This window comes from Nelusetta ayraudi, unplaced genomic scaffold (genome assembly GCF_046127955.1).
Source record: "Nelusetta ayraudi isolate G7.1 ecotype Tasmania unplaced genomic scaffold, CSIRO-AGI_Nayr_v1 ptg000063l, whole genome shotgun sequence".
In the NCBI taxonomy this organism is placed as follows: domain Eukaryota; kingdom Metazoa; phylum Chordata; class Actinopteri; order Tetraodontiformes; family Monacanthidae; genus Nelusetta; species Nelusetta ayraudi.
This window is the reverse complement of record NW_027466113.1, coordinates 306,933-333,552: the sequence shown is the minus strand read 5'-3', so window position 1 is coordinate 333,552 and position 26,620 is coordinate 306,933. Positions and strand designations below refer to the sequence as shown.

General features: G+C 42.8%; 2 protein-coding genes across 10 annotated transcripts in view; one reads left to right on the top strand and one right to left on the bottom strand.

The window, feature by feature from the left end:
• ubr5 (ubiquitin protein ligase E3 component n-recognin 5) overlaps positions 1 to 19,346 on the bottom strand; it is a 28,195-nt gene extending 8,849 nt beyond the window's left edge. For 4 of the 9 annotated variants that reach the window (XM_076040976.1, XM_076040978.1, XM_076040979.1 and 1 more), the window contains exons 1-37: positions 19,078 to 19,341; positions 13,920 to 13,964; positions 13,707 to 13,788; positions 13,119 to 13,195; positions 11,789 to 11,908; positions 11,045 to 11,321; positions 10,765 to 10,924; positions 10,451 to 10,618; positions 9,411 to 9,622; positions 9,100 to 9,216; positions 8,864 to 8,974; positions 8,444 to 8,598; positions 8,199 to 8,316; positions 7,725 to 7,909; positions 7,491 to 7,600; positions 6,951 to 7,063; positions 6,672 to 6,809; positions 6,451 to 6,562; positions 6,165 to 6,319; positions 5,872 to 6,069; positions 5,531 to 5,741; positions 5,132 to 5,258; positions 4,817 to 4,968; positions 4,272 to 4,367; positions 4,044 to 4,167; positions 3,818 to 3,915; positions 3,375 to 3,532; positions 2,693 to 2,784; positions 2,238 to 2,384; positions 1,975 to 2,093; positions 1,708 to 1,834; positions 1,459 to 1,588; positions 1,190 to 1,350; positions 857 to 1,096; positions 608 to 731; positions 290 to 401; positions 19 to 150 (exon numbers count right to left, since the gene is read on the bottom strand). In XM_076040976.1, coding sequence (XP_075897091.1) covers positions 19 to 150; positions 290 to 401; positions 608 to 731; positions 857 to 1,096; positions 1,190 to 1,350; positions 1,459 to 1,588; positions 1,708 to 1,834; positions 1,975 to 2,093; positions 2,238 to 2,384; positions 2,693 to 2,784; positions 3,375 to 3,532; positions 3,818 to 3,915; positions 4,044 to 4,167; positions 4,272 to 4,367; positions 4,817 to 4,968; positions 5,132 to 5,258; positions 5,531 to 5,741; positions 5,872 to 6,069; positions 6,165 to 6,319; positions 6,451 to 6,562; positions 6,672 to 6,809; positions 6,951 to 7,063; positions 7,491 to 7,600; positions 7,725 to 7,909; positions 8,199 to 8,316; positions 8,444 to 8,598; positions 8,864 to 8,974; positions 9,100 to 9,216; positions 9,411 to 9,622; positions 10,451 to 10,618; positions 10,765 to 10,924; positions 11,045 to 11,321; positions 11,789 to 11,908; positions 13,119 to 13,195; positions 13,707 to 13,788; positions 13,920 to 13,964; positions 19,078 to 19,139 — 5,065 coding nt within the window. In that variant the 5' untranslated portion in view covers positions 19,140 to 19,341. Of the gene's footprint in view, positions 1 to 18; positions 151 to 289; positions 402 to 607; positions 732 to 856; positions 1,097 to 1,189; positions 1,351 to 1,458; positions 1,589 to 1,707; positions 1,835 to 1,974; positions 2,094 to 2,237; positions 2,385 to 2,692; positions 2,785 to 3,374; positions 3,533 to 3,817; positions 3,916 to 4,043; positions 4,168 to 4,271; positions 4,368 to 4,816; positions 4,969 to 5,131; positions 5,259 to 5,530; positions 5,742 to 5,871; positions 6,070 to 6,164; positions 6,320 to 6,450; positions 6,563 to 6,671; positions 6,810 to 6,950; positions 7,064 to 7,490; positions 7,601 to 7,724; positions 7,910 to 8,198; positions 8,317 to 8,443; positions 8,599 to 8,863; positions 8,975 to 9,099; positions 9,217 to 9,410; positions 9,623 to 10,450; positions 10,619 to 10,764; positions 10,925 to 11,044; positions 11,322 to 11,788; positions 11,909 to 13,118; positions 13,196 to 13,706; positions 13,789 to 13,919; positions 13,965 to 19,077 lie in introns of all 9 variants that reach the window. The other 5 variants (XM_076040977.1, XM_076040981.1, XM_076040983.1 and 2 more) reach the window with 3 other exon arrangements.
• A 4,135-nt stretch (positions 19,347 to 23,481) lies between these two features.
• LOC142898042 (Krueppel-like factor 10) lies at positions 23,482 to 26,605 on the top strand. The gene is made up of 4 exons (XM_076040770.1): positions 23,482 to 23,637; positions 24,259 to 24,480; positions 24,594 to 25,407; positions 25,778 to 26,605. Exons 2-4 carry the CDS (start codon positions 24,268 to 24,270, stop codon positions 26,026 to 26,028), a joined length of 1,278 nt encoding a protein of 425 aa, XP_075896885.1. The 5' UTR covers positions 23,482 to 23,637; positions 24,259 to 24,267; the 3' UTR covers positions 26,029 to 26,605.
• Positions 26,606 to 26,620: the final 15 nt, after the last annotated feature.

Genomic DNA, 26,620 nt, shown 5'->3' with positions numbered 1-26,620 from the left:
GAAAGTCTGTCGGCCAACCTGCTTCAGAGCCAGCGGTGGCGGCTGTGACGACACTCCTGCGGCCGCTGGCGTTATCCTGGTTGCTGTGGTTACTTTCGCTGTCACTCTCCGTTTCAGCTGCAGCGAGCAGATCCAGCTCCATGTCACTTCCTGAGAGTGAGGAGGGAACACAAGGGCCTTCATTCCAAGCTGTCTATGCGTTTGACTCAATGTCGATGGAAAGCCTTTCTGGCCTTGCACTAACTTTTATGTTATTCGATCTCAATTCAATTTGGAGTTTTTGCCATACCGTCCTCATCATGTTCATCGTGTTGTCCTTCTGCCTCAGCGTTTTCCTCTCCCTGCTCCTCCTGGTCGTCGTGGTGGTCTTCCTCACCCGCTACTCCTTCTACAACTTCAACCTAAGTAACAACAAACAAGAGATTACTCAATTTCAACAAAAATCAAATTACAGAACTCCACTGGGCATATCAATAAATAAGAACAATTGCTTTTTTTTTTTTAAATTAAGAGTAATTATGAGTAAAAAGAAATAAATACACAGCACTGGCCAATGTAACTCAAAATGCATTACAGCCCTCAGGTCATTTCGAGTGATGCGTCCCACCTCTTCCACATCTGCAGACACAATGTCATCTTGCTCCTCATCTCTTCCTCTGACAGGCTGAGACTGACTGCTGCGCCTGGGCTGAGGGTTCCTGATGATATAAGAGGCAGCTGTCTGACTGGAGCTGGGAAAACAAAACAAGCCCATGAGCCAAAGTAATAAACAGCAATATCTAGCCAAGAGGAAAACTTTTTTTCCAATAAGAAACAAAAAAAAAAAAGAATGACTGAAGAGACGGTAGAAACTAACCTGCTTGATTGATCAGGAGAGGGTCTTGGAGGCAGCGGTTCCACGGAGAAGAGCTCCTCGCTGCCCTGCACGGCGTCAATACTGGTGCTGGCCAACGTGAAGGGAGCCGTTGGCCTCGCGATGCCCATTCGCACAGGAACGATCAGCGACTCGGCTACGTTGCACAGCTCCTCCACCGCGTAGGGGAGCAGAGCTTGGAAGACTCGCCGGCACTTTCCGATTGGTTGAGGGATGAAGTTACTGCGTGAACAGAGCAAGGAAACAAAGTATTAGCACAAATGTATACAAATACTGTGGCTCCATGTTAAAAACACTGATGTAGCCTGTTCTTACTTTTTCTTCTTGGATGAGGCCATTTCCACACTGAGGATGACAAACACTCGAGCGACAGAGCGCAGGAACCTCCTGGTGACTTGGACGGCCTCCTCCCTCCGACCAGGGGTGTACTTGTTCTGCAGCTCTTTCACCAGTGTGCCCAGTAAAGTGTCGATGAACTAAGAAACGATTACAAACTGGAATTAATACTCTCGACTAACAAGTCCAAGTTTCAGTGTTTCTGCACGTTTTTCACAATTAAAAGGGGAGAGACTTGTGGTACTCACAGTGATGTCAGGGGCACACTTGACAATGAGGCAGTGGGTGAAACAATCAAGGCGGATGGTGCCACTCTGCTGATTCAAGTAGACCTGCTCTTCAGGCAGAAGGTGGGCAATGCGGCTGCTAGCACTAAGTCTGGAGACAAAACCAGATGATATGTCAGATGTCTTCAGAATAACTGCTGTTCAGATTGGACTGTTTTGCTTTGGGGTTTTTTTTTATTATCAAATTTGCAATTTTACTGCTTTACTTACGGGTCCTTGTTCTCTTGAGAACCAAACATGATCATAGATTTAAGGGCATTCCAGTCCTGCAGAACTCTTTCCAGGGCAAGCTGAGCAAAGCGCGGAGGTTCGAGGTCATGGTCTGGCATATCAGAATCTGAAGGAGAGCCAAAACAAGATTAATAGCTTAGCCACCAGATGCCACGAAGTAGTTTAGTTTAAAGAGTCTCCGGCACAACATGTAAACTCTTTACAGTTGGGGTGAGGGTTGAAGGGGAAAACGGGCCTGATTCTCACCTTCTGAATTGGCCACCTTGCGGTTTCTGTCTTCTCTGATGCGCGGTGGTCTGTACTGACAGTGCTCAACACTCTGCCTGGCAACAGTCTGCACAAGAAACAGCAGTATATGCTCCCCCCTGCAGACGGACAAAAACAGTTGGTTGGAAAAGAAAAACAAATCACATGAACAAATAAAGTCAACTTAGAAGCCAACTGTATTGCAAATACCGTTTTATGATATGTGCAAACATTGACGGCTAGTGCAGAAACGGTGTTCTTACCGGCTGTTAGGCGTGGTGACCAGGTTAGTGGTAGTAAGTAACCTGTACAGCAGATCGAGGCGGGCAGCCTTCTGGCCAGCAATCAGCGTTTTGCACTTGCATTTCTCCCAACAGTCACAGTATGCGGTGGGGGATGTTCTTTTAAGCCTAGTGAACAAACAGAAGGACATTTTAGGATCATTTAGAGAGAATCCCAAAATAATTTCAAACTGGACTGGTAAGCCTCACAGCTGAGCAAGTGGGTATTTGAATGCATTCAATTTATCAAATTTTATCGGGACCATGTTTTGTATGCATTTTGGAACCTCTAACAAACTTCTATCATCTGGCTGCTCTCCAATGTATTTAACATTCCATAATCTACCAGCATTCCTTCTCACCAGCAAATTGAACACAGGAGAAATGATAATAGACTATTTCAGATTAAAATAAACAATCTCAGAAGGTGAACTTACTTGCAGTCATGTCCTTTATGACACACCCTTGCACATTCGGTGCAGCAGCAAAGGGACTCAAGTAGACCACATGTGCGACATTCAAAGATATCCTAAAAGACAAAGTCGTGGACAAAGTCAGTAAATACCCCAACGCAACATGACAGGTGTCAAGTGTTTACATCATTTGTACTTTGACCAACACCAACAGGCAGCAATGATGGAGAAGCTTCATCTGTGAACCTTCCAGGGTTTTCTCAAAGAGCTTCACTGTCACAATTTTTTTTCTACAAGGTCTTTCCCAAACAGGAAGAAAAACAAATTCAACATTTTGAGGTGACAGTTCATCTGGCATGTAAGCCAGTTTCACTTTATCACTCTTACTGGTTCTTCCTGATGGACAATTCTAAAGGTGTTTGGTGCCTGCATGCCCTTGATGAGTATGAAAAGTTTTCTGTCAAAACAAACCACCAATTTGCATTACGTAATAAGTGGAAACAATTTTATTCCGTCATCTCAAAAAAGCTAACAAGGTAATTTACACTAAATTCAATTTATCCCACTTGTATTTGTAACTTCATAACAGCCTTTCTTTTCATCTTTCTTGATAAACAAAAACTGCTGCCTGAGAAGTGTCACGCCAAAGGGTGGTGCAAGATTTTTCCCTCGCTTTCAGACATTTTTCCCCTCTGTGGCCGCTGACCTGATTAATGTGCTCAGCTCCAGTCCAAGTGAAACTGCAGGTGTCATTGCAGCAGAGAACGTAGAGCGGCGAGTCGTCTGGATTGGTCCCCGAGGGGCAAATCATTTCCATAAACACAGAATCAGCATCCTCCTTTTCTGCAATGCCTGGGTCTCCCACTGGGCACAGCACATTTCGGGTCACAGAGGGAAAGTAAAAACAGAGAATGACAAGTTACAGTGTGTCTCCTTTGTAAGAAGCAGGGCAGCAAGTCATGAACGACGCCTCGGATTTACTGAACCACTTAAAACTGTATTAGAGTCGTCAAAGGGGACTCCGATAAAATATACTAAAGTATTACTTTTTTTCTTTGCACAGTCACTGCACATATGACCTAACATGTGGGTTTGCAATCACTCGCAGTATCAATTTACCAAAAGTACATAAATGACTTATAAACTTACCCTTGGCCATTTTCTGAGCAGCTTCCAGTACAGTAATGGCTGCTGGGTAAGCTCGCCCACTTACTGCCAGCATGAACGGGGTCATTCCTCGGGCATCCCTATTATGGCACAAATGTAAAAGGCTTCAGACAGACAGATTACGCCAAGATAAAAGCACCTCCATCCAATGGCATGAAGCCATTCTTAAGAAGGAATTATTCAGCTCATAAGAAAAGAGGACTCGTACTTGGCGGAGAGAAGCTCGCGTAGGTGAGGCCTCAGCACAACGCTGTCGCACATCAGCTTCAGGATAAGGTGCGCGTTGGCCTTCCTGTCTTTAGATTCCACAACAGAGGATTCGTTGGAAGGCCCTGCTCGCAAAAGGAGGACAGTTGCACAACGTGTTAATGTTAAGCGCCAACAATCACTGGACGATTCTTTCCTCTCCGTCCTTCATGATGACCTTCACGTGTACCTGGTATGGTGGAGGTGCTCGGTCCTTGGCTGGTCCCAGTGGAGGCAGTGGTGAGTGACCCCACAGCAGGGGCTAAAATGAAGTCAATGTCACCATCTAGTTGATAACAAATGATACAGTTTAGCAACATTATATAAATTACACAATTACTATGAAACGGTATTTAATAAAAAAGAGACAATTACAAAGGCCAACAAAAAAAAAATTGACAATCATTAAAATGTCTAAGATTAGTATGGTTGCTGTAACTTTCACTCAGGGAAAATATTGGATCAGCCTCACTTCTATTGCCTTCAGTTATTACCCAGTTTAATATTATGGATACTAGGAACATTTGCTAGTCTCACAACATAGTCACCATATTTCACATGATTTTAAACTGTGCTTTTAACTGAAAAAATATATATAGTGTTCGCTACATGGCAGTGCACTAAAAACAAGGAAAAATGCAGGTTGTGTGACACCTATTATGTCGGGAAAACTTATCAGAAATTCCAGTATCAACAATCACTAACAGTTCTAAGGGTAGTACAGGTGGCACTGACCAGGGTCCATGGGTGGGGGGTCAGGGACCCAACTTGGCGGTGCAATGGGTGGCGACACTGGATCCTGGTGGTCACTGGATGACTGGCCAGACTCGTGCCTCCCGAGGCCTGCTGCTCTCAACGACCTCCTCATCATCTCCCTCAGGCGAAGTCTGAAGGCAGCACAAAACAAAGCATGATGCCACTGACACCGGGGTGAACAATACATCCTTCTCAGGGTGAACAACATGCACTCCAAATACATTTTTCTTTGCATCTGGTACTACCTTATTGCATTTTAGCTTATTTTATTAATGAATGGATTATTGTCATTACCCTCTACTGCTGGAGGAGCCGGTCCTGTTCCCAGAACTGTTGCTCGAAACCACAGAGATGGCATTGGCGATTGCCTCAACGGCAGACAGACGCTCAGCAAATGTGTTTCTCTCAGACCGCTCAGCTTCTGAAATGAAACAACGTGATCAGTTTGAATAGGCACTTGTCTGTTCAGAAGGGGACTAATAAAATAAAATGGGCAAACAGACTAAAAAATAGAGAGCTGTACGAGGAAAAAAATGAATCAAAACGTTCTTCTCCACTTATGTGATAACAGTTCTATTCAACAAGACAATGACCAAAAAAAAAGATAATGAAACTTTTCTTTAAAAAAAAAATCTAACTGTATGACGTTGGCAGGTCTTTTTCCCCTCATAAATTGTCTGAGAACGAACTGACCTTCTTCCTCTTTGGTCTCCTTGTTACTAACAGGGAAGCAGACTGAGACAGCAGCATGAAGGATGTTGCGGTTTCCATCGCAGCGATGATCTAAAAGTGCTCCAAGGGCTTGGCCGCCCTGATCCAACAGGAAAGCCTGCTCAAGGTTAACAAGGTACTGCCGGCAGGCTTCATAGTCACACCGCAGAATGTGCTGCATCAGCGTCTGTTTCTGAAAGGCGCAGGGAAGACGAATTGGGAATCATTTATATCAGAAATGGACAACAATGCTTTTTGCCTTCCGCGTGGAAACCAAGCAGAAAGCACAACGTTGAAGGTGGTAGCTGAGAAGCTTTATTTACCTCAACAGCCATAATGATGATAGCAGCTTTCTTTTTAATTGTCGAGTTGGAAGGGAGGTTAGCCAGAGAATGCACACCCATTCCAAGGCTGTTTATAGGTGGCAGGTCCAACCAATCGGGATCTCGAATTCCACCCATACAGTCTTTGGCCATAGGGTAGATTGTGCCATTTCCATCTCTGAGAATGATTGGTGATTCCTGGTAGAAACACAGAATATTTATGATTTTGGAACAACAAAAAAAAACAAAAAACACCCACATTACAAATACACAGGTTTGGGAGATGATCTCACCTGCCCAGCAGTGAAAATGGCTATGTTGCGCTCACTCTGTCCCAAAAAGGCCAGGTTGCTAGTAGGGAAGTTATTTTCTTGCTCAGCTTTGCCTGTGGCCAGGTCGAAGATACAATACCTGACCCAGTTACCAGTTTTCAGCACTGCATGGACTCCTAAAAGACAGAGTTTTAAAAAGAATGAATAAAAACACACCTCACCAAAAACAACAACACACAACTACTACAAACAACTACTTCTGTAAATACACTGCAAAACAGACTTAAAATAAAATGAGAAAAAACACCTTTGGAGTCAACGTTTACAGCCAGAATCTCCGCCTTTTCTGGAATGCAGAGTTTTTTCGGTGTGCGCTGAAAACAATCTGGAACTTTGGGGGTGCCACCAGTTTTGACCACCTGCAGACACATGAAAGAGACGAATAGTACGTCAAAGCAATGTCATGAGGAGAAACACTGCACACGTATCGAAATAAAGAGATTTAGGAAAATTCATTCATGCCTGTACCTGCAGCTCATCTATTCTGAGAAGCCGACAGTCCTGCAGCAGTGACGATGGGTCTGAGTCAGCAGGAGCAGCGGCGCTCTGGCTACTCATACTGCCGGGAAACTTCACAGCCACATACGCACCATCCACTTTAAGAACCTGGAGGAAAACATGACCAAATGATGAGTGAAAGGACTTAATATAATAATGACTGAAATTAGAACAGAGACACTAAATGGAAGATTTAAAGTACAGTTTCCAACTGTGGTCAGACAATGGCCATATTTCAGAGGCACTCACCTTTCCCACAGGGACATTTTTAACGTCTTCCACGAACACAACTTCCCTGAGAGACCACTGCTCCTCGTTCACCTTCTCTTCTTCTTTGGGGGCTGGAGTAGAGCGCCTTCGTTCTACAAAGTAGAAAGTATTTACCCTTAAGCCACAGAATATGTATTTATTTAAATTAAGGCATACATAAGGTTACAGGTTTCTAAAGAGTTACATTGCAGTGCTTATCAATCAGAAAAATTACACAGGCACAGCTAGAATCAAGAATTGCTGCTCCGAGAAGAAAAAGCAGCCAAATAGACCTCAGTATATTCGGAGCTGGCTAGAGTCACTCCGCAGGAAAACATCAATGAGAAACATGAAAAAAAAAAAATTATGCTGATGAAAGCCTGAACACCATCTGTTTCAAGGGCAAAGGACGAATGAGAGCATAAAGTGGAAAAATTGGTTGTGTGCCCTGGCACCTGGGACCAAAGTCAAAAGATTATTGCCAGAAAAAAAAAAACTTGAAGTGAAAGGAGAAAAAATGTAAAAGACAGGCCAACTTACTGTAGGGAAGTGAGGCACTGCTAGCAATGGAGGAGGTATCGCTGCATGTAGATGCTGGGGAGGGAGGAGGACCCATCTCTGTCTTGACCAGCTCAGGCTTGCTTTCCGTCCTACATAGAAAAGACAACACAGTGAAATAGACTTTTTTTGATTCATGAAATCCCCCACGACTTAACTTCAAAATGTACACAAATTGGAGTGGTGTTTTTTTTTTCTACACAGAATGAAACTGACTTGATTTCCTGGGTCTTGGTGGTCTTCTCCATGTTCTTGAGGCTTTCGGGAGAGCGCAGCTGAAACCTGCAACTGTCGTTCATGTTCCAGACCGACTCCAGGAGCACGCCCACTTTGGGGATCCCAGCACTCACAGAGAAGGCCACTGCACCAGCGTGGTAAAGGGGATTACTTCTCAAACACACCTGTCAAGGAAATATATATAAAAAAAAAACACACACACACATTAGCTGCATTTCCATTACCTGTAGAATTGCGCAAAACCTAAATATCGCAATAAAAAAAACACCTGGTGATGGAAACACCTAAACTTCGAAAAATCTCTCAAATATCGCTGAAAGGTTTTGACGCCCTCATGAGGTGGTTTTTCAGACGTATCCATTTAGCGGCATATGGCAAAAGTGTCAAAGAGTGTGTCCAAAATATCAAGGTGAACAAAAGATGAGCTTGGCCTAAATCTGTGTAATGTCTGACCTGTGTTCCCACAGTGATGTTGGGTATCGATGAAATGCCTGCGCTGGACTTTGGCTTTTTGTTCTTCGCTCTGGCCTTTTCAAGCATCTTCTTGCGTTGACTAAAAGGCACGACACCCCTACAGATTGGAGGAAAATTGAGGCGTCAAAAAATGAATTCAATCATACTTTCAGAAACACAGGTTCCATCATCTGCAAAAATATTAATTAGGGACAGAACGAAAGTTAAAAGCGATTTCCACTCACCACCAGTAGAGGCTGTTCTCCAGCTGAGCACACGTGTAGAGAGCGCAGCACTGCAGTGATACCATACGTTCTCCTTGGAGTTCAGGAAAAGCCTGAGCACTGTGCTCCAGCTTAGAGGCCATGGAGCTCAGGGTGTCATCCACCCAGGTTGCCACCTACACAACACACACAGAACTCAACTTAACGCAAACAATTCAGTGAATAGATTTGTGTTATGTTGAAATTACAAATGAGCAACTACACATATTCGATTTCCTGGTCCTGGCAGAGTACATTTGATTTAAAAATTATATATTTTTTTGTAGTTTCTTATTTCTGTTACAAACACTGACACAGACCATAAAACAAATTACCATTTAGTTTCAAAACCACACAAACACAAAATATTAATTCAACAGTGATTCAAGTTAGAGAACTTACCTTATTGGTCTCTGTCGCTACAGTAGCTCTGATGCTATTGGCGGATAATAAGGTTATCTTTTCATTGGCCAGCCCCAGGAAGGACGCACGTGGATGATGAATGGAAGGATTCTGATGGGACAAAACAAAGGTTAGTTCCATCACGTCTGCAGCACATTTGGAACCGCAAGCCCTTTTCACAATTCAGTGGGTTCAGTTTGGTTATTTGCTTTTTTGATTATTTAAAAAGGTCAAACCTGTGAGTTCCTGTATGGTTCAGGTTCGCTCCACTTCCACTGATACAGTTCACCCTTGGAACTGACGGCAACCAGCTCCGAGAACATGGCTCCAATGCTTACAAACTTAACCCCATCCTAAAAAAGTGAGAGGAAATGACTGAGAATAAATCTACAAATGACATGTACAGTGAGACAGTGAGAAACACATGACACGGGCCAACCTGAAATACATTTTCAAGACATGTCGAGATAAACCATGGCAAAAGAAACAGCGAGGGGTGCAAGTCATCCAATGGGCGAAATATACCAGTGGCTGTTTGTTCTCCTACCTTGTCGGGCCACCACTGCAGCTCCTCTCCCAGGGAGACGGGGCTCTGCACAGGTATGCTCTTCTTGTCTAGGCTGGGCTCGCCTTCACGGCTGGTGGAACCTCGCTCTGTGTCAAACGAGGCCCCGTCCAGCCACCGGCGCTCGCGTAACCTCAATACAGATTCACGCTCGCGCAACAGCTCTGAGTCACGCTCTAAAGGGAGAAGGAGAACTGGTATGCAATAAGGTCACACCAGTGGGATAGAAGTAAGCCACTCTCTGGGAAAGACCCGTCAACGACATAGTGTTAAGGCTAGAAAGAGAGATAGATTCTTTATCTTTCTGTAATGCAAATCAAAATTGCAGGGCTGAGGATTGAGTGGCCGCCTAAAATAACCGAGGTGGTGAAACCAGGTGGGTGAGTCCATTTGCACGCTCATCTGTCAAAATGCAAGGTAAAAGAGGAAGTGGATAGGAAGAGTGCATGCTGGCATATGACTAAAGTGGGCGAGGTGGACACCAGAGGAGAGTGCATTAAAAGGGTCCCTGCTCAAGACAGGAGGGCCTATCGGGCCTTTCTCAGAGAGCTGACAGCATGTACGACAACCATGCACACCAAACATGTATTGCCTTGAACACCAAACACCTCAAGCACAATTAAATTGAAACAGACTTTAGAGAGGGTACGTCCGGGCAGGAAAATAAAACGTCTTTCATTCACGTGAATCAATTTCTGCCGCTTAATTTTGTGATCTTAGTGAAACCAAAATGTAACAAAGAAGAAAATGTTTTCACCCCCACAAGAAAAAAAACAACTAAACCTAAACAACTTTGTTTGAAAAACAAAAAATGCTTTTAAGTGACCAGTCTTGAATTGTTTTGAGCCACTGCAAATGAAACTGATCTGAGAAAGAAAAAATACAGAATCCATGTATCTTAAAAAAGAAAGAAAAAAAAAGGGTATAGGAGCACCATCCCCACAAACAAAAGCCATCACCAGTGTTGTCACCAAAGCCTGGCCGACACCCCGCCACTCCATCGCAAGTCAAAGGGGAAGTACCTCTAGAGGATCCAAGGCGAGACAGTGAAGAGCGTCTAAAAGAGGGGTAGCCAAAGTAGCTGATGTCCTCGGAGAACATGGCGTCGGCGTCGATGATCACGCTGGGGTGAGCTGAATGAATATCAGCATCCAACAGGGACATCAGGTCCTCTGCAAAGGAAGAAGACACTGAGGGATGGAACATTTAGGACAATTTAGGACAAAGTGCTTTTTTTCATTTGCAAAATCTTGTCAAGATTGTCGGTGCTACTTTAAGAAGAAGAAGTTTTTTTGAAGAGCGACCGATTATTATTTTGCGTTTCCTTTGAACAAACCTCCAGGTAGGTAGGACTCGCTGGCCGTGTCGTCTCCGTCGTCACCGTCTTCATCGTCCCGGCTCAGCAGGTTGTTGACGGCCAGGTTCACGTCCAAGTTGGTCCTCTGGAGTTCCCGAATGATGACGCTCCTGGACTTCCCCTGGAGGACGACCTGGGCCTGGGGGAGACGGAGAAGGAGCAGACAAATGGTGTATTGGTGTTAAGCTGTTTGCAGAGAAACCTGTTTGGCAGTGCACTAAATTGAAACTAAATTGACAATTTTTGAGTTTTTTCTCACCTGAGTAATCAGCTCCTCGGGGATGACGGACGCTGGTATGACCGGCTGAGGCTGACTGCCCAGGAGACCGGAGCCACGGTCCCTCCCCGTGCGGATCACCCGGGTCTGACGGCGAGAGTCGCGAGCCGCCGTCGATGACCTGCCGGACGTGCCTCCTCCGCCGCCTCCACTGCCTCCTCCGCCTCCGCCGCTGCCGCTTCCTGCTCCGCCGCCCCCTGCTCCCCCTCCGCTTCCGCCCCCTCCGTTGCCTCCGTTCACACCGGAGCTCCAACGACTCCTGTTGCATACAGTGCACAGCCACGATCAGGAACGATTGCATTCGCTGTCTGACAGACCAAGCAGGTAGACGTCTGGCTATGGGGGGATTCCACTGCCAACTGTTACACAAAATGCTCTAATCTAGTACAATGACCATAGCCTTGCTGTTAGGTATAGAGGTTGTGGTATACTGAATTTCCAAGTCAGAGACTAGACCAAGCATTTTGAAGAAACACAAGCACAAAGAAAACACTTCTAAACACAATTAAATAAACGAAGCAGCCCATTTGTGTGGCCATTACTGCTGATTTGAAGTCTGCTATTTCAATGACACATTTACCCAGGACATTTTAGAGCAGCCAAAAAGGTTTTAAAAGCTTGGAGGGCGCAGACTCCAAAAAAAAACCACTTCAGCATCACCGCTGCGGTCGGAGCGCTGAGCTTTGTGCAGGATCGTTCGTCTCTGTCAACCCTGCCAGGACTTACCCAAGGGTGTTGCCTGCCAGTCTGCCAAGTGTGTCAGAGCCAGACAGGAACCAGGGTGGATCACTAGTCCTGCCTGGCCTGGAGCTCCTTCCTGTCCCTGAACCACTGCTCAACTTTGAACTGGAAACAAAAGACGGGAGATCAGTTACAAACCTACAGTTGTCCCACACAGGACCAAAAATGAAATAAAAATGAAAAAAAAACATTCTTCTTTATTACCTGGGTAAACAGAAACTACATTTTCCCCAGGTATTACGATAGATTATACCATTTGGTTCAGGATTCGTTAGAAGTCCAAAATCAGGTTGTTAAAATGGGAGAGGGCAATTTGGAAACCAGCATGGCAACACCCTTGGGAATCAGAATTGTCTGCAACTCATTCCTCCTTCAAGACTTTCCTTTTTTAAAAACATTATTGGGGTCTTGTGGTTGCGGCTGCTTGCTCCTACTTCCATATATACACTTTCAAACAAATCCAAAATAAATTGAACCAACAATAATTTATATAGGCATTATTAAGAAATGTACTTAAACAGTACGTTGTGGCGGCAGACGTAGCGAACATCTCGCAGACGACTCGTTCAAAGAACAAGGCAACAACGAGCAGAAAATTTCCAAGAATACAAAGTTAGGAAACAGAGGAAAGGGTCCTGAAATTCAGATACAATCAACACGTTTACATAAAAAGTCAACAAGTTGACATAATTCACCTAACCTTTTCAACTTTGCAAAAAAATAAATAGATAAGCAGATGCAAACAAAGCCTTTAATCCAAGAAGCTGGACTGAACAACCATTAAAAGGTCAATCTAACCTTTTAAATACTATTAGCATATTTTTGCAAGTTAATGACATTAAACAAAAACCTGCATAAGTTGAAGGTTCGGTGCAGGAGAGGAGAAAGTCAGCCACTAAGCAGCATCATTCACATGCATATATTAACTAGAGAAGCTGCTGGAAACTCCTGCGCTGGCAGAAAACCTGTTTAGCTATGACAAAGCTGTGCACTCAGGAAAAATAAAATGGCTCTGTTTTTGATTAATGAACGTGCCAGCAACTGTTAGAATGCCTATTATCCCTTATAGGACAACGTTTAGAGAAAAGAAGCTTTAGATTTTACTGTTGAACGTTGCCCAGCAGCTGAAATGGAACCAAGTCTGAAGACTTTACACACGGCCAAGAAACGGCCGACTCAAAGCAACCGTCATCAGTTAGTCTGAGCATGCTCGATGCATGCTTAGCTGAATAGCTCGGCCAGCAATCCCTTTTCCACCTCGCGCCAAATCTCAAACAGTTTCCGAGACAGATCCCATCACAGAGGAGTCTCTCACCCGTCACTGCCATCCGGTTTGCTGAGCTCCAGGCGATCAGGCTGGACGGCGAAGCTGATTCGACACACACGTCCATCCTACAGAATGATGATAGAAAAAAATCATTTTAAATGTCACCCACTTGGCAAATGACATTTTCCAGGACCCTGCAAATGGGATGTGTGCGTTATTACAGCATTTGGTCAACACTTAGCCTTTCATTACAGAGTATGTTTGTCAAATGGTGCTATTATTTATCTCGGCAAAGTCATATTGTCAGCACGTCGCACTCTGTGTCATTGGATTGGACGTTTGGATTAATACCCTACTGTGTGATGTGACATTTGGGAAGAACTGCAAAAGAGAGCGTTGGGATCACATCTGACAGTGATCCAGCAGCTTGGGTGCCCTGTTTAACATGGATTATCTTCATTTGGAGCCGGCGCCTGTTTTCCAAACACAACCAATCTCACCTGTCCAGTTTAAACCCAGTTTAACACAACCAGATAGACAGTAAATGTGTTAGCTTTTGAATTAACATCCCCTACTTGGCAAATAAAAAAATAAATGAACATGACCGATTCATGCTGTCAAGTTTAATAGAATTACCTCCAGCAGAAATCCAGCATGGTTCGGGCCAACAACACATTGTTTTAGGGTGGCCTGCTCCAGCAGACTAAGATGTGGATGGCTGAATTAGAGGGAAAGAAAATACAAAATATGTATATGATAAACAAAATCCCCCCAAAATATATATATATTTTTTTCAAATAACTAAATAATGCAAAGGCATAATGAATAAAAGAGAGAACACAAACAAACCTGTTGAAGCTGTATTTGTTGAGTTTTTCTGAGACTTCGCGGAGCCTAGAAAGAAATGACCAAAAACAATATTATTACAATATTATTCATCTTAAAACAATTTATTATAGGTTATAGGAATTTGGTTAAAGAATCTGCTAAATCTGCTTTGTGATTTTCATCAATTCAGGCACAGCTGTACGACGCATTCATCGACAGCCTTTGTTAGACATTCAGGAAAGATTAAACCCATCAGATGTAGGTCCCATTCAGTAATTTCACAGCTTTTCAGCTACAAAAAAAAAAAAAAAAGGTGGATGAGCAGCTAAGGTAAACATTTCCAAAACGCAGACACACGTTTTGACACAAGTTACTGCGCATCCCCATAATTCATATTTGGGCAACTGCTGTTTTACGCCTCACCCCTTTCTTTAACTGCTGTGCTGAAAGTTAAAATATGCAAATTCAAAGTTTAGGGCAAGGAGAATGTCTTGAAAAATAACAACAGATTGATTCTAAAAAAAATATTTCAAATATCAGTTACGACATTGTATTACGAGAACAACTGTCAAATAACACAGATGCAAATACACAGCGAGCATCTCTGGCTCCAATGCAGCAGGCAAAATTTTCTCCAGATGATGACGAACAATCAACCTACAACGGTCAGGTCACTGTTGGGGAAAATGGCCATGCTGTGTGAAGTTGGGTACCAAACTGGTCAGTCATTTTTTTTACTGGGACCACCAACTACATATGTCACTTGGTTTTGTGTGTCGGGTGGATCCAGAATCTTCCGACTCCATGTTTAACAGCCTTCCTAACAACAGCCTGCCAGGATGCCAAATAGAGAACAAGGATGTGACCATGTGACTTGAAACCGAAAAGGTGCAGTCCATGTTGTTTCACCTCCGCAATACAAATAGCATGTTATTTGTTTTTTGTTTTTTATTATTTGTTTGGTTTTTGTTTAAAACAAACAAAAAAAACTATATGTCTATTTATTTAGACTTGGCTCAAAGCAGTCTAATGCTAACTGCAGACCAAAATTCATTTCTGCAACTATAGTACAATATCTGTGACTACAACATAAAAAGACCATTTATGAGGCTATATAGTATATGTGGTCATTCTACGACGGTATTATATCCTATATTATTGATATAGCCAGTAAGCAAAGAAAATAAACCTTTCAATTTGTAATAACAACCAATTTAACTTCAACTTTGCATTTGCCCAAGAGCTCACAGAGCTGGGCCCTGTGAGTGAATAATTTCTATTACACAGAGGTTCTGGTTGAATTTCAGGTTGGAACTCTGATGCATTACCCTTGACTCAGTAGATCAGATTTCTGTTATTGCTCAACTGAGAGGGAAAGACGGGAGGATAAAAGTGAAACAGCCCGAGCGACGCTAGACAACAGGACCCTATTACGAAGACTGTGTCAGCATATCATAAGCAAGAACGTAAGAATGTACAAAACGGCGTCTCAACTTACAAGAGAGAACAGACCAGACAACGTATTGCAAAACTAGACAGGTACATATATTTGTAGCCGTGCTATTCCTGTGCTTGAAAGCAGGGCTCGTGTGAAATGGCAGCGCAGCTGTGTTGCATGTTTTCGCTTTATTATTTAAACCGAGCACAAATAAACAATCTTAACATTGCATTGGGGATTGTATATCATAAAAACAGCATGAAGAGGGGTCTCTGAGGAGCCAAGAGAACAAGTGCAGGGCAAGTGCCTTGGCATAACTCTGGCTCAAAGTGTAAGTAAAGCTAAAGGCTTGTGTTACTCAGATGCAGTTGCTGATTGGCCGTTAAAGCAGATGACATTCCAACTGTTTTTAACCCCACCGCGGGTGACTCGACCTGCCGAAGTAAAAGCTATACTTGAATCAAGCAGTTTTCACTGCTGATGTATATTTTCTGTTCTGTTCTGAATACTGAAGCTGCAATAAAAAAGAAAATAGAACACATCTGATGACGACGGTGCGGGACACACAATACCAAGAGAGCGAATGCCATCAGAATGCATTAGACATATAATGTACAACTGTAATTTTTCCTCTCGCATGTGGGTCACATTCTTTGAATCGAGGCAGTTTACATCATAGATTACAGGATTTGTTTTGTTAGGTGAGTGCAGGTTTTATAGTGCCTTATAGAATTACTCAATCACGCATTAAAAAAAGAAAACTTTTCAGCATACATGTTAATTTCACTATTAAAACCGATAGAAATACAACACTAAAAATCCAGAGGTAACCAAGAATGACAAGTATTCTCATCAATCTTTTCCATTAGCTTATTTCACACCTATCACAAGTGTTCTGTTCTGTGCGTCAGCACGGTACAACTCCTCGACCCTGGCACAGTAAAGGGAGGTGGTGGACCCAACCTGGACATGACTTAATATGGAAACCATTGAAGCAAAACACCACCGTGTGCGATCAATAAACATTGTCATGTGTGACGGCTGACTATTAATGAAACGAAAAAAACAAAAAACAAAACCCAACCGAGTCATTGAAGTTAGGACCATGCTTTAAGTGGGTGTCAACCGTGCAACCGCTAGAAAAAGCAAACGTCAAGAGAAGCGTGTGCAGTATTCCAACATGATGATGCGCGTAGGGAAAGTGACCGTGATTATGCACACTTGGGATTGTGGTACACCGAGTGCAGGCCAGCAGTAAGGAGTGGGTAGGCTAAGAAAAACTGACCTTAGCGCGAGTGCGCCCTAATTTAATAATCTCTCTTTGCTCGTAGTAAGACAAACAGAAAAAAAGTGGGCAGGTATACTTCCACACTGCAAGCATGAACCTTATGTCCCCTTTTACTGTGATAAATTGGAGGTTTTCACAGTATAAAACCTGCTCACACCAAACAATCATCAAGATTTAAGGTTTTCCATTCTTTCTTCCCAAAAGAACTAAAGTAGTATCATACTGTACTGTGAAAAAAGGGATGTATTAATAGTTTAGCAACCCCTTTGGGGTGTTTTCTATTGTGGGTCACCAGTGAATTGATTTGCATGTTTAGTTTAGCATAGGGTTTTACATTGGACACCAGTCCTGACGTAACCCTTGCAATTATGTGGGCTTGAGGATCGGTGCAAAGAGGAGACTCAAAGAGGGTCCTCTTGAGACTGCATTTTTGGTGAGGTTCCCGGGTTCAATCGCGAACCCCATTATTAGTTCCCCTACAGTTTGTTCAGACGTCTCGAGTACTTAACTCTCAACACAGGTTTGATACCTCCTTGAGGCTGGGATCGAACCGGAGACCTGCAGTCTAAAGGCAGACAGGCGACAATTGTACTTACTTTAATTTTGCGCCGAAATAAGTGGACAATTGTTTTGTTTTTTTCCCCCTACGGACGGTAACCACGACGTCAGCCCGAGTCAACACTGAATTGATTCCAAAAGAGAAGTGACACTGAAAAACCTCCTTATGACACAGAAGTGCAGCATAAATCCTTACGATTGCTTCAACCACAAAACGGTAAGCGATCAATACTCGCAAGGCGGTATTTTTTTTTTTTTTACACAAAATCTCCTTGACTCAGAGAGCTTATTTTAGGTTTATTTCAAAAGCAAACCTAATAAACATTTTTGTTGGGAAATGCACTCGTACAGTGGTCGACAAACTTATCTGGGGGAGGAAATGTGACCCGTGACGTTGATGCCATACACAGGCTTCCAACGGGCAACGCTAGAACTATGTTCTCTGAAATTTCAGACAGAACCACTTATCTTCTTTAACAACTGTGAGTTCCTTCATATGAAACAGAGAGGAGTGGGGCCTCCCACCAGCACATGGTGAGCAGAGCATGACACGGCATGCCTTGGGATGAAAACGCCATGACCTTTTTACAGAGCTAATGGTCCACACCACAGTGATGTTTCAAGGGTTTTTTAAAATAGGATTCATAACCACCAGTAAGGTTCAATTTGGTCCTCTGCAGTTTGTAGTACACTAGCTTGGAAAAGACATCTGGACACAGCCCACATTCAATATTAAGTCTCAACTCACAAGGTCATTCTAAAAACAATTCCAGACCTCTTTGAATCAAAATAGAACAGCTCATTAATCAGTTCAGTCTCGATGGGTCGCACAAATAGGTAAAACATTAACCACACATTCTGCCAGAAATACATTTTGTAGAGAATTTCCAAGTTCCATCCTGCTGATGCGGAGGTCGCAATGAGTGAAACCATCTATGCCAGAAGCTCGATAATGATAGTCAATAGCGTTAGTATTTAAGAGAAAATGTTGCAGTTGAAGGAACTGGGTCATTACTGTGGACACTTAGCTTTCATCACGACGTAACGTCAACGCAAAATACATTTGACATCATGTGAACAATATGGATAAAACATGTAGAATTTGCCATTGTTAAAACACACGACAAAAGCAACGCCTTTCTCCACTTATCAGCGCAGATAACAGGATTAGTGTTTGCAATGATGCTAACCGCGTTTCATTGCATAGTTCAGATATTTATCGGCATGCGCAACGCTTAAATTCCAAAACTGGTGGGTATTGTGGTAATGACAGCCTACGAATGGTGTCATTAAGTTATCGGAATACTCTGACACGAAGGATGATAAAAACAAACATTTGGCTTTGTCCCGAGCGTGGTATCAAATACGCTTACTAGCATTAGCAGCTAGCTACTAGTTAGCTCACGTTAGCTACTTCATTGATCGTGATTAACAACGACACAACCGCAAAACAAGAGCACACACTATGTCTATTGCATGGGAAGTCGGATTATAGACATTATCTCGTATATTCTCGAATTTGTTGCGTTTTATGACCCAATTTCCCTCCCTTTTCCCCCATCCCCCAATCCGCATTGTCTATCTCAACTTTGACTATGAGCCAATCCTTCCAGAGAAGCAGGGAAACAGCCCGTGAGCGGTAGCTTTTCGGGCTAACGGGTTAGCATCATTTAGCACTGAACGTACTGTGTTTAGGTAGCAGCAAGCTAACGAGGATTGTTTAAGATGCCGGGCCTCGCTTCAACCCTGGGGGGTCATTTAAATAATTTTAAACCGAAAACACACGTATGACAATGTCAAATCCGTCTGTAAATACAACCCAAAATGAACCACAATGCGCACCATACATGCGTTAGATTTAAATTGTACTTTTCAACACGGCCTCAATAAAATACCTGTCATTGAGCTGATCCTCGGTCCCGGGCAACGGGTGAACCACGAAGTGTATAGATGTCATGGGGCCAATCCGAAATCACACGGAGGCGTGTGAAAGGTGTGGAAATTGTTGTTCTTCGATTGTGGTGTATTTGTGGATTCATACGAGTCGTTTAACGGCGAAAACCTTCGAGTTTAGATCCCAGCCTCCTCACCCACATGCCGCCATCTTAACTCTAGCAAGCTTCTTCTCTCTGTGTGTGTGTGTGTGTGTGTGTGTGTGTGTGTGTGTGTGTGTGTGTGTCGAGTAGCGCACATGCAAGCGCTCCGCTGGTTGGAGCCCGAGCACAAACAGGAAACGTGTTAAATTGAACGGGATTGGCCTCGAGAAGAAAGACAGGAAGACCGTAATCAAATTACTACACTTTCACACTCCTGAAGTCTTTGTTCTCCCGCAAGTCCTGCGACTGGACCTTTGTCGAAGAGCTTTTTAAAAAAGCACCCGCAGTTCCGTGTCGTGTCCGTTAAGTTAGTGTCCGTACAGCGGCGGCGGTGCAGCGTTACACCGCTGCCTCTGAAAGCCAAGGGGAATGACGGCGAGAAACAAACGCAGCTTGTTTTTATAAAGAGCAAAGAAGATATCATGGTCTTTGTTGTCATTCCAACAGCGGAATTAATTCAGTAGTCTAAGAATGATGGAAAAACAAAGAAAACAATCCAACACGATTTGTATCAAGAGGAGGGAAAAAATAATAATACTGAAATAATGAGATCTCTAAATCATTAGCGTGACATTGTCACGTGTGACATTTAACTTAAAAAAAAAAAAAAATCTAAATTCTAAAGTCAGAATGACCTTTTTCTTTTTCTTTTTTAAAAATCTGATACATAATACATAATGTGGTCCACAAAGGAACCATCACGTGAATTCAAGTTGTTGTTTTTGCTCATCTCCAGCCATGGAAGTAACATATTGACCAGGATACTGATTTGAATTCACCTCGTTCTATAATTATCCATTGAACAACTAAACAACAGTTTGCTGCACGAACACCTTCACCTCATTGTTTCTCCACTCTTTGCGCTCTATCCAGTGGACGGCTGAGTCTCCGCGTCAAAATCCCCAACATCGACTGGGCCTTCCAGAATCTGGAAGTTGATCGAAGATTCAGTTGTACAGGCAAGGGCTGCTCCCATTAATTGACACATTGATAAACAAAGGGGGCAGGAGGGAACTAATGTAGGTTCCAGTTAAGCACTGTGGCCTGGAGGGAGAGTGACTTGGTGGATGGTAGAGAAGACAGAAAGGAAGTCACATGAATCTAGCACAGATGAAGGATGATACCATTCCCACAAAACTATTGGCTATAGGCTATTACATTAAAGCTTAGAGTAAGATTTTCTATTTGATCGCTACGCATCTGACAAATTGTCACCAAATATACCTGGCTTAACTAAAAAATAAATAAATAAATTGCCTAGTTATTTTGGTTTCGTTTGTTTTATTTGTATGCATGTTTGCTTGACTGGATGACTTTTTACTGAGCATTCTTGCAGATGTTAGTGGCATTATTATTATTATTATTATTATTATTATTATTATTATTATTATTATTATTATTATTATTATTATTATCATCATTATTATTATTATTATTTGTGCATGTTTTTAAATCGTGTTAGATTGAATTAAAAATGTGCATATTAATTCATGTTTAACCGTTTTTATTTTAAACCACAAAATCACATCATGTACTTTGTCATTTACTGTGCTTGAGTTTAGTTTTTGTTAGTTTCCAATGTGCACTTAAACCAACCACAGCACACGAGCAAATGTGTTGACGTTTTACACCAGCAGATGGCAGTGTTTACCTTGAACAGCAAGATGAGCACATCTCTGTCCTGTATTGCTTACTGTGTGATAAGTCACTTTATAGTTTGATAAGTACAAAATTGTCAAATTATAAAACAAAAACCTGGAAGCCCACCAAGTCCACCCTGCTAATTTGCAAAGAATGACCTGTTTTAGGGAAAGCAAAGAACTTAATTTATATCATCCCGCTTTTAAAAAGTATTCATGTTTACCGCCTCAATTTAAGAACATTTCACTTTAATGCATTTTGTTCATCCACTATTATTCTGCGTGCACTACAAAGGTTAGTGAGGTTTGTTACGATGACCTACTGCAAAAACAACCTTCAGCCTTTTTTAAGGCTTACGTCAAACAAAATCTGCTATTTATAGGTCTTGGGCATTAGGTTATCGCATGGCCTCTGGTCAAGTTAAATATGGGAACAGAGCAGGAAAATGCACTGTCAGTAGAGCAAGACTGGTAAGAAAAGTGACTCCAATGTATAATAATAATAATAATAATAATAATAATAATAATAATAATAATAATAATAAATGTTGACATATTTTAAATATTTCCACTCATTTGTAAACAAGTCCCAAAAAGATGCAAAACCAGATCTCAAACTGGCCGAGATATGCAAACTTCTTTACACACAGTATCCCTGAAGTATTCTGATCAGTAGTTGAAGGGATACTTTGAAATAAATCCTCTTGGTAGTTTATCTTTTCTGAACCATGGTCACACTGGCCATAAGAGAGTCCATGTACCGAGCGATAAGTTACTCCAACCCTTTTCTCTCACCAGCCACTCAAATCCACCACAGGCTTAAAGGCAGTCATACTGGCCAACATGACCACTCTTTCCTGCTTTATCATTGGAGACAGTAGACAAAAGTATGTCACTTTTTTTTAGCAGTAACACATTTGAAATGTATACATTTATTTTTCAACTTTGGATTACAAATGTATTTCCACACACATAGCGTTTGTTTGCGAATGCATGAGAAAGTATATTCTCTCGTCTATCCATTTTCTATAACCGCTTTCTCCTGCACTCAGGGTCGCGGGAGTTTGCTGGAGCCTATCCCAGCTGTCTGCTTGAGATAGTGTTCTGCAAAAATCTATTTGACCATTGCACAATTGTACAAAGATTTTGTAAAATTCTCCTAAAAACAGCCTGCTGCAGTGCCAAAGAATCTGGGTCTTTATTACGCCATCTCTGTAAAAGGAGGGCACAAAGTTATTTTGCTAACTTGACATAAATCCTGATAATCCTCTTAAAAGTGGTTGGATGACTACAATCATGGTGTCAGTTAATTTACCGAATTGTTCATAACTTTTTAATCTACATTGATACAATATGAAACATTAAACATGTTCTAAAGGCACTTAATTGATATTGTATAACAACAATAACCCAATAATAAAACAGTGAATATAAGCTTTTATTTTGATGGATTATAATAACATTTAAACATGTCAAGAGAGGCTGCAAAAAAAAGCTGAACGATTTTAAACAGGTATAGAAAGAAAACCCCTCCTAATTCCTGGATGCTTCTGAGGAACTTTCAGCAGTGCCAGACTATGATGGCATGTGTATTTCTCCATTGTGTGTATCCACAGTTGGTCTTTTGTTCGGGCTCTCTGTGCCATGCAGGGCGGTCTAGACGGCTGACACTTACCTAATCCACATGGGTAGCGTGAGGCCATCTTCCCGGTGGATGACCTCTGTGCCCCACAAATGACAGGAAGCCTTCTAGCGTGTAGGCCTTGCAACTGCTGCTGCTAGGGTTTTCATCCAAACAGTTCTGATAATTCTGATGTCGAGTTATGCGAAAAGTGATTTTCAGGAGTTTGTTGCGTTGACTTGATACATTTACTGATTTGAAAACAATTCATATAGATTCATTGGTTTCAATATTGGAATCACTGGCAAGGTCTGCAATCTGGATAGATAGATAGATAGATAGATAGATAGATAGATAGATAGATAGATGGATAGATAGATAGAACACAAATGATAGATAGAACACAAATGTAGAAGTAGAAGTATTTTGTTTTCAGAAACATATTTATTGGTGTGGCTGTATTGCATAGTTTTAAATACAATCCATTTCATTTGTTAAATATAAAGTTTGACCATGCATTACATGCATGGTTTCACGTTCTCACATAAATGCAGCAAGGTTGTCACGCAGATACAATAAAAAAATAAAAATAAAATGTGTGTGTGTGTGTGTGTGCGTGCGTGCGTGCGTGCGTGCGTGCGTGCGTGCGATAAAAACATCTTTAGAACATATCAGAATATTATGTACAAAACATCAACAACGCCAGTAGCAATGTTGATACGTCTCTATTTAATGAGTTGAGGCTGCGAATCAAATTCGAGAAGAATTCGGGGGGGTTGGGTGACAGTGAAGTGCGCAGGAATGCTACTCTCACACGCCCCTGCTGTTGTGTACCACACCGCTTGCACGTCGCCGTCAGTCCCCGATCACGCGGCGCTTCCCTTATCTATTGGTCAGCGTCTCACACACCTTTGGTTGCCATTGGCGGGGCTCCTGACCACGCCCATCGTCTCCCCACCGCGTTTGAAACGATGAACGTGAATAAGGCGGAGGAGAGAAGTTGGTAACCACCAGTGTTTGGCTGCATGTCTCACACTCAAGACAAGAAGCAGTTGGCAATTAAAGATTCTGACGACTTGACGCCGACGTACAAACACTGTGAGTAGACCATTTCAAAAGAATGTAACTTTATTTAAAATGAATCTGTCCGTGATGAAATATTGACTTCTGAAATTAGTTATCTAACTTAACTTAAATTATCTAAGACGTTTTTGTATGTTGTCTATTATTCTCCATTTAGTCGTACCGTTGTTAAAAAAAGAAAAAGAAAAATAAATAAATAAATAAATCATGTCCCTGAGTATTCTTGTCCAAAGCAAAGTTGACCATTACATATGTAGGTCATAGTTCAAGCTTCAGCAGGGATGGTTGTTGAGTAGGCCAGCTAATGTTGGGTGTGTGTGTGTGTGCGCGCGCGCAGTGAGCGCGCCCTGAGCCCTCACCCTCGCCCTCACTGTGCAGGTCAGGAGGGGCCTATTAGTGTTGTGTGACTGTTTGTGTAAGCAGTACAGTTGGTGCTCTTGTCCCCCAAGGAAATTGGGTGAAAGGCCACAGTGCTGAAGAGCAATCCTGAGTATGATTACGTCATTTGCTTCTTGTCACATGTTCATTTAAGTAAAAATTTTTTTTAACTTGTATACACACACAAACACACAGATATATGTATAAGATGTTTTTATTTATTTATTTATTTGTTTAATATTTCTTCTCTTCTCCCAGAATTGCAGTATGGAAGCTGAGGAGCATTTCTCAGGAATCCAGGGGAAAATCCAGTCAGCGTCTTTGGCTGCTGGTGACATCGAGGCTGCAGAGGCTCTGATGTCCATGACTAAGCACTGCATAACCCTGACTGATAGGTTCAGACCGTTGACCCCATCATCCGAAGGCTCAGAAGACTGCTGTGCCCCGCTTGGGTCTGCTGGTCTACGAGATTCCTCTTTAGTAAGTGTTTAAAATGTGCTATTTATACACTTAGGATTCCACAATGATTCTGTGACTCTGGCACATTGGGTTGTTGTCTACACTGCACTGTGAACACCTGCGTTTCCTTTCAGTGTCTAACACCGCCATACAGTCCACCCCAGTTTGAGGCCACCCATCCACCCTCGGCAGCGCTCTCACATCGGCCTGGAAATTCAAACTGGAATTCAACAGAAGAGTCGCATCTGCACACACACTCCTCTGCATCCCAGCACCGCTTCCAGTGTACCAGTGTAATTCGACATACGTCGGATGGCCAAAAGAATTCCTGTAACAGGGAGGACCGATTTTCACACGTCAACGTGAAAGACTCTGTATCTGCTGCCAAAGTCTCCGAAAGGAGCGTGGCAACACAACGTGACTCTAATATAACCTCAGCGGGGAACGTTTTCACTGTTGCTTCGCCAAACGTGGTTCACGCCGCCCAGTGCCCGGAATCTGGATCAGACACACCTCAGGCAGTCCCGCCCATCACGGCTGGTGTTGCTGGGCCTTTCCCTTTTAACACATGGGAGCAAAAACCTCCGCCTACCCGACCAACGCCAAGTACTTTACAAGTGCCATTACCGGCACTACCGCCTCTTCAACCAGCAGCATCGTCTGGCCAGGTCTTTCTCGTCGGAGGTCAGGTTGCAACATGCCCTGTAGTGCTTCTCATCCAACAACCGAGAGTTCCCGCTCTTCACGCGCAGACGGCGCTGGTGACCCCCGGCGGAACCAGGTTGCCCGCCATCGCCCCTGCGCCTGGCAACGTTCCCGCCGAGCGAAAGCAAACCCCACCGCAGCCGGAAGTGTCCCGCTTACGCAGCCATATTTGTCCCCGCGACGACTGCAACAAAACCTATTTCAAGAGCTCGCACCTCAAGGCCCACATGAGGACGCATACAGGTGAGGAGGAAAAGAGTAACCAGGAGTTGGCATCAGTGTGTGGACCCACCCCCATCAACCCATCAGACCCCCTGAAAGCTTCAAAGCAAAATTTAAGGGGGTCTCATATTTTTTCAAAAAGCTGTATTATTATATTATTGTCACTAATAGTCACTAAAATGTCTTTACCCTGCCTGATATTACATTTTTAAAAATATTATTTGTATTGTTTTTGTTGCCAAGCAGAGGTGAAATGAAATGTTATAAGGAAATTTAGATTGGTATTGAGTAACAATCAGGAGGATTCGAATTTTGGAGGGTATTTTGTGCACTGGCTGGCATCATACGAGTATGTTAAAATAGTAACCACCAACCTGTCTGTCTTTCAAAGGTGAGAAGCCCTTCAAGTGCAAGTGGGAAGGCTGCGAGAGGAGATTCGCCCGCTCGGATGAGTTGTCGCGCCACCGACGCACTCACACGGGGGAGAAAAAGTTTGCCTGTCCCGTTTGCCACAGCCGCTTCATGCGTAGCGACCACCTGGCAAAACACACTCGGCGACACCTAGCGTCAAGGACGGGCCCCTGCTGGATATTGGGAGTTGCCCAGTCAGCCGGACTCCCTCCCGTGACCTCCATCAAGTAATTGGACGTTTGTTATACAGCAGTTGTGAAAATGACTGAAAGTTGTGGTTCATTTCATTTAGTTCCGAAACCAGTTGACAGCTCAATTTGTCGGAAAAAGCAAGGCGGATGAGCAGGTTGTCACATGCGTTGCTTGTTTGAGCGATAAATAAATTGCATATTGCACTGTTTTTACTTGAAGTTGTTGGTAATGATCATTGTTGTAATGGCGACTGGAATATTGAGTTCAGAACTGAGTCGAAAAGAGTTCCTCCTTACTTCAGGGAGTAATGTCGCCCATGACGTTGGAAGAAAATGTGACTTCTGTGTTGTTCTGAATAAAGTATTCATTGGTGGTTAGCATATTAGATTACTTTTTTTTTCAATGTTTACATTTACAAACTACTGCATTGCCTTACGCCAGGTGATCTTGAAAGTGTATGTGAAGTTTATATTGTTTTCCATATGAATGTGTTATCTTTAATGGATAATTGACCAAAGAATGTTTAACCTTTTGTGCCATGTGAGAATGTACCTAAGTCATGCAGAAAACTGAGCACATTTTATATCAGGGAAAACAGATGTCTATTAAACTTAACCCCCAGATTTAACCA

Bases quoted from the DNA above. Each gene is read 5' to 3' on its own strand.
- LOC142898042 (XM_076040770.1), top strand. From the start codon at position 24,268: ATGGAAGCTGAGGAGCATTTCTCAGGAATCCAGGGGAAAATCCAGTCA. The intron at 24,481-24,593 runs GTAAGTGTTTAA...GTTTCCTTTCAG, and splicing joins GTCTACGAGATTCCTCTTTA to TGTCTAACACCGCCATACAG. The intron at 25,408-25,777 runs GTGAGGAGGAAA...TGTCTTTCAAAG, and splicing joins CCACATGAGGACGCATACAG to GTGAGAAGCCCTTCAAGTGC.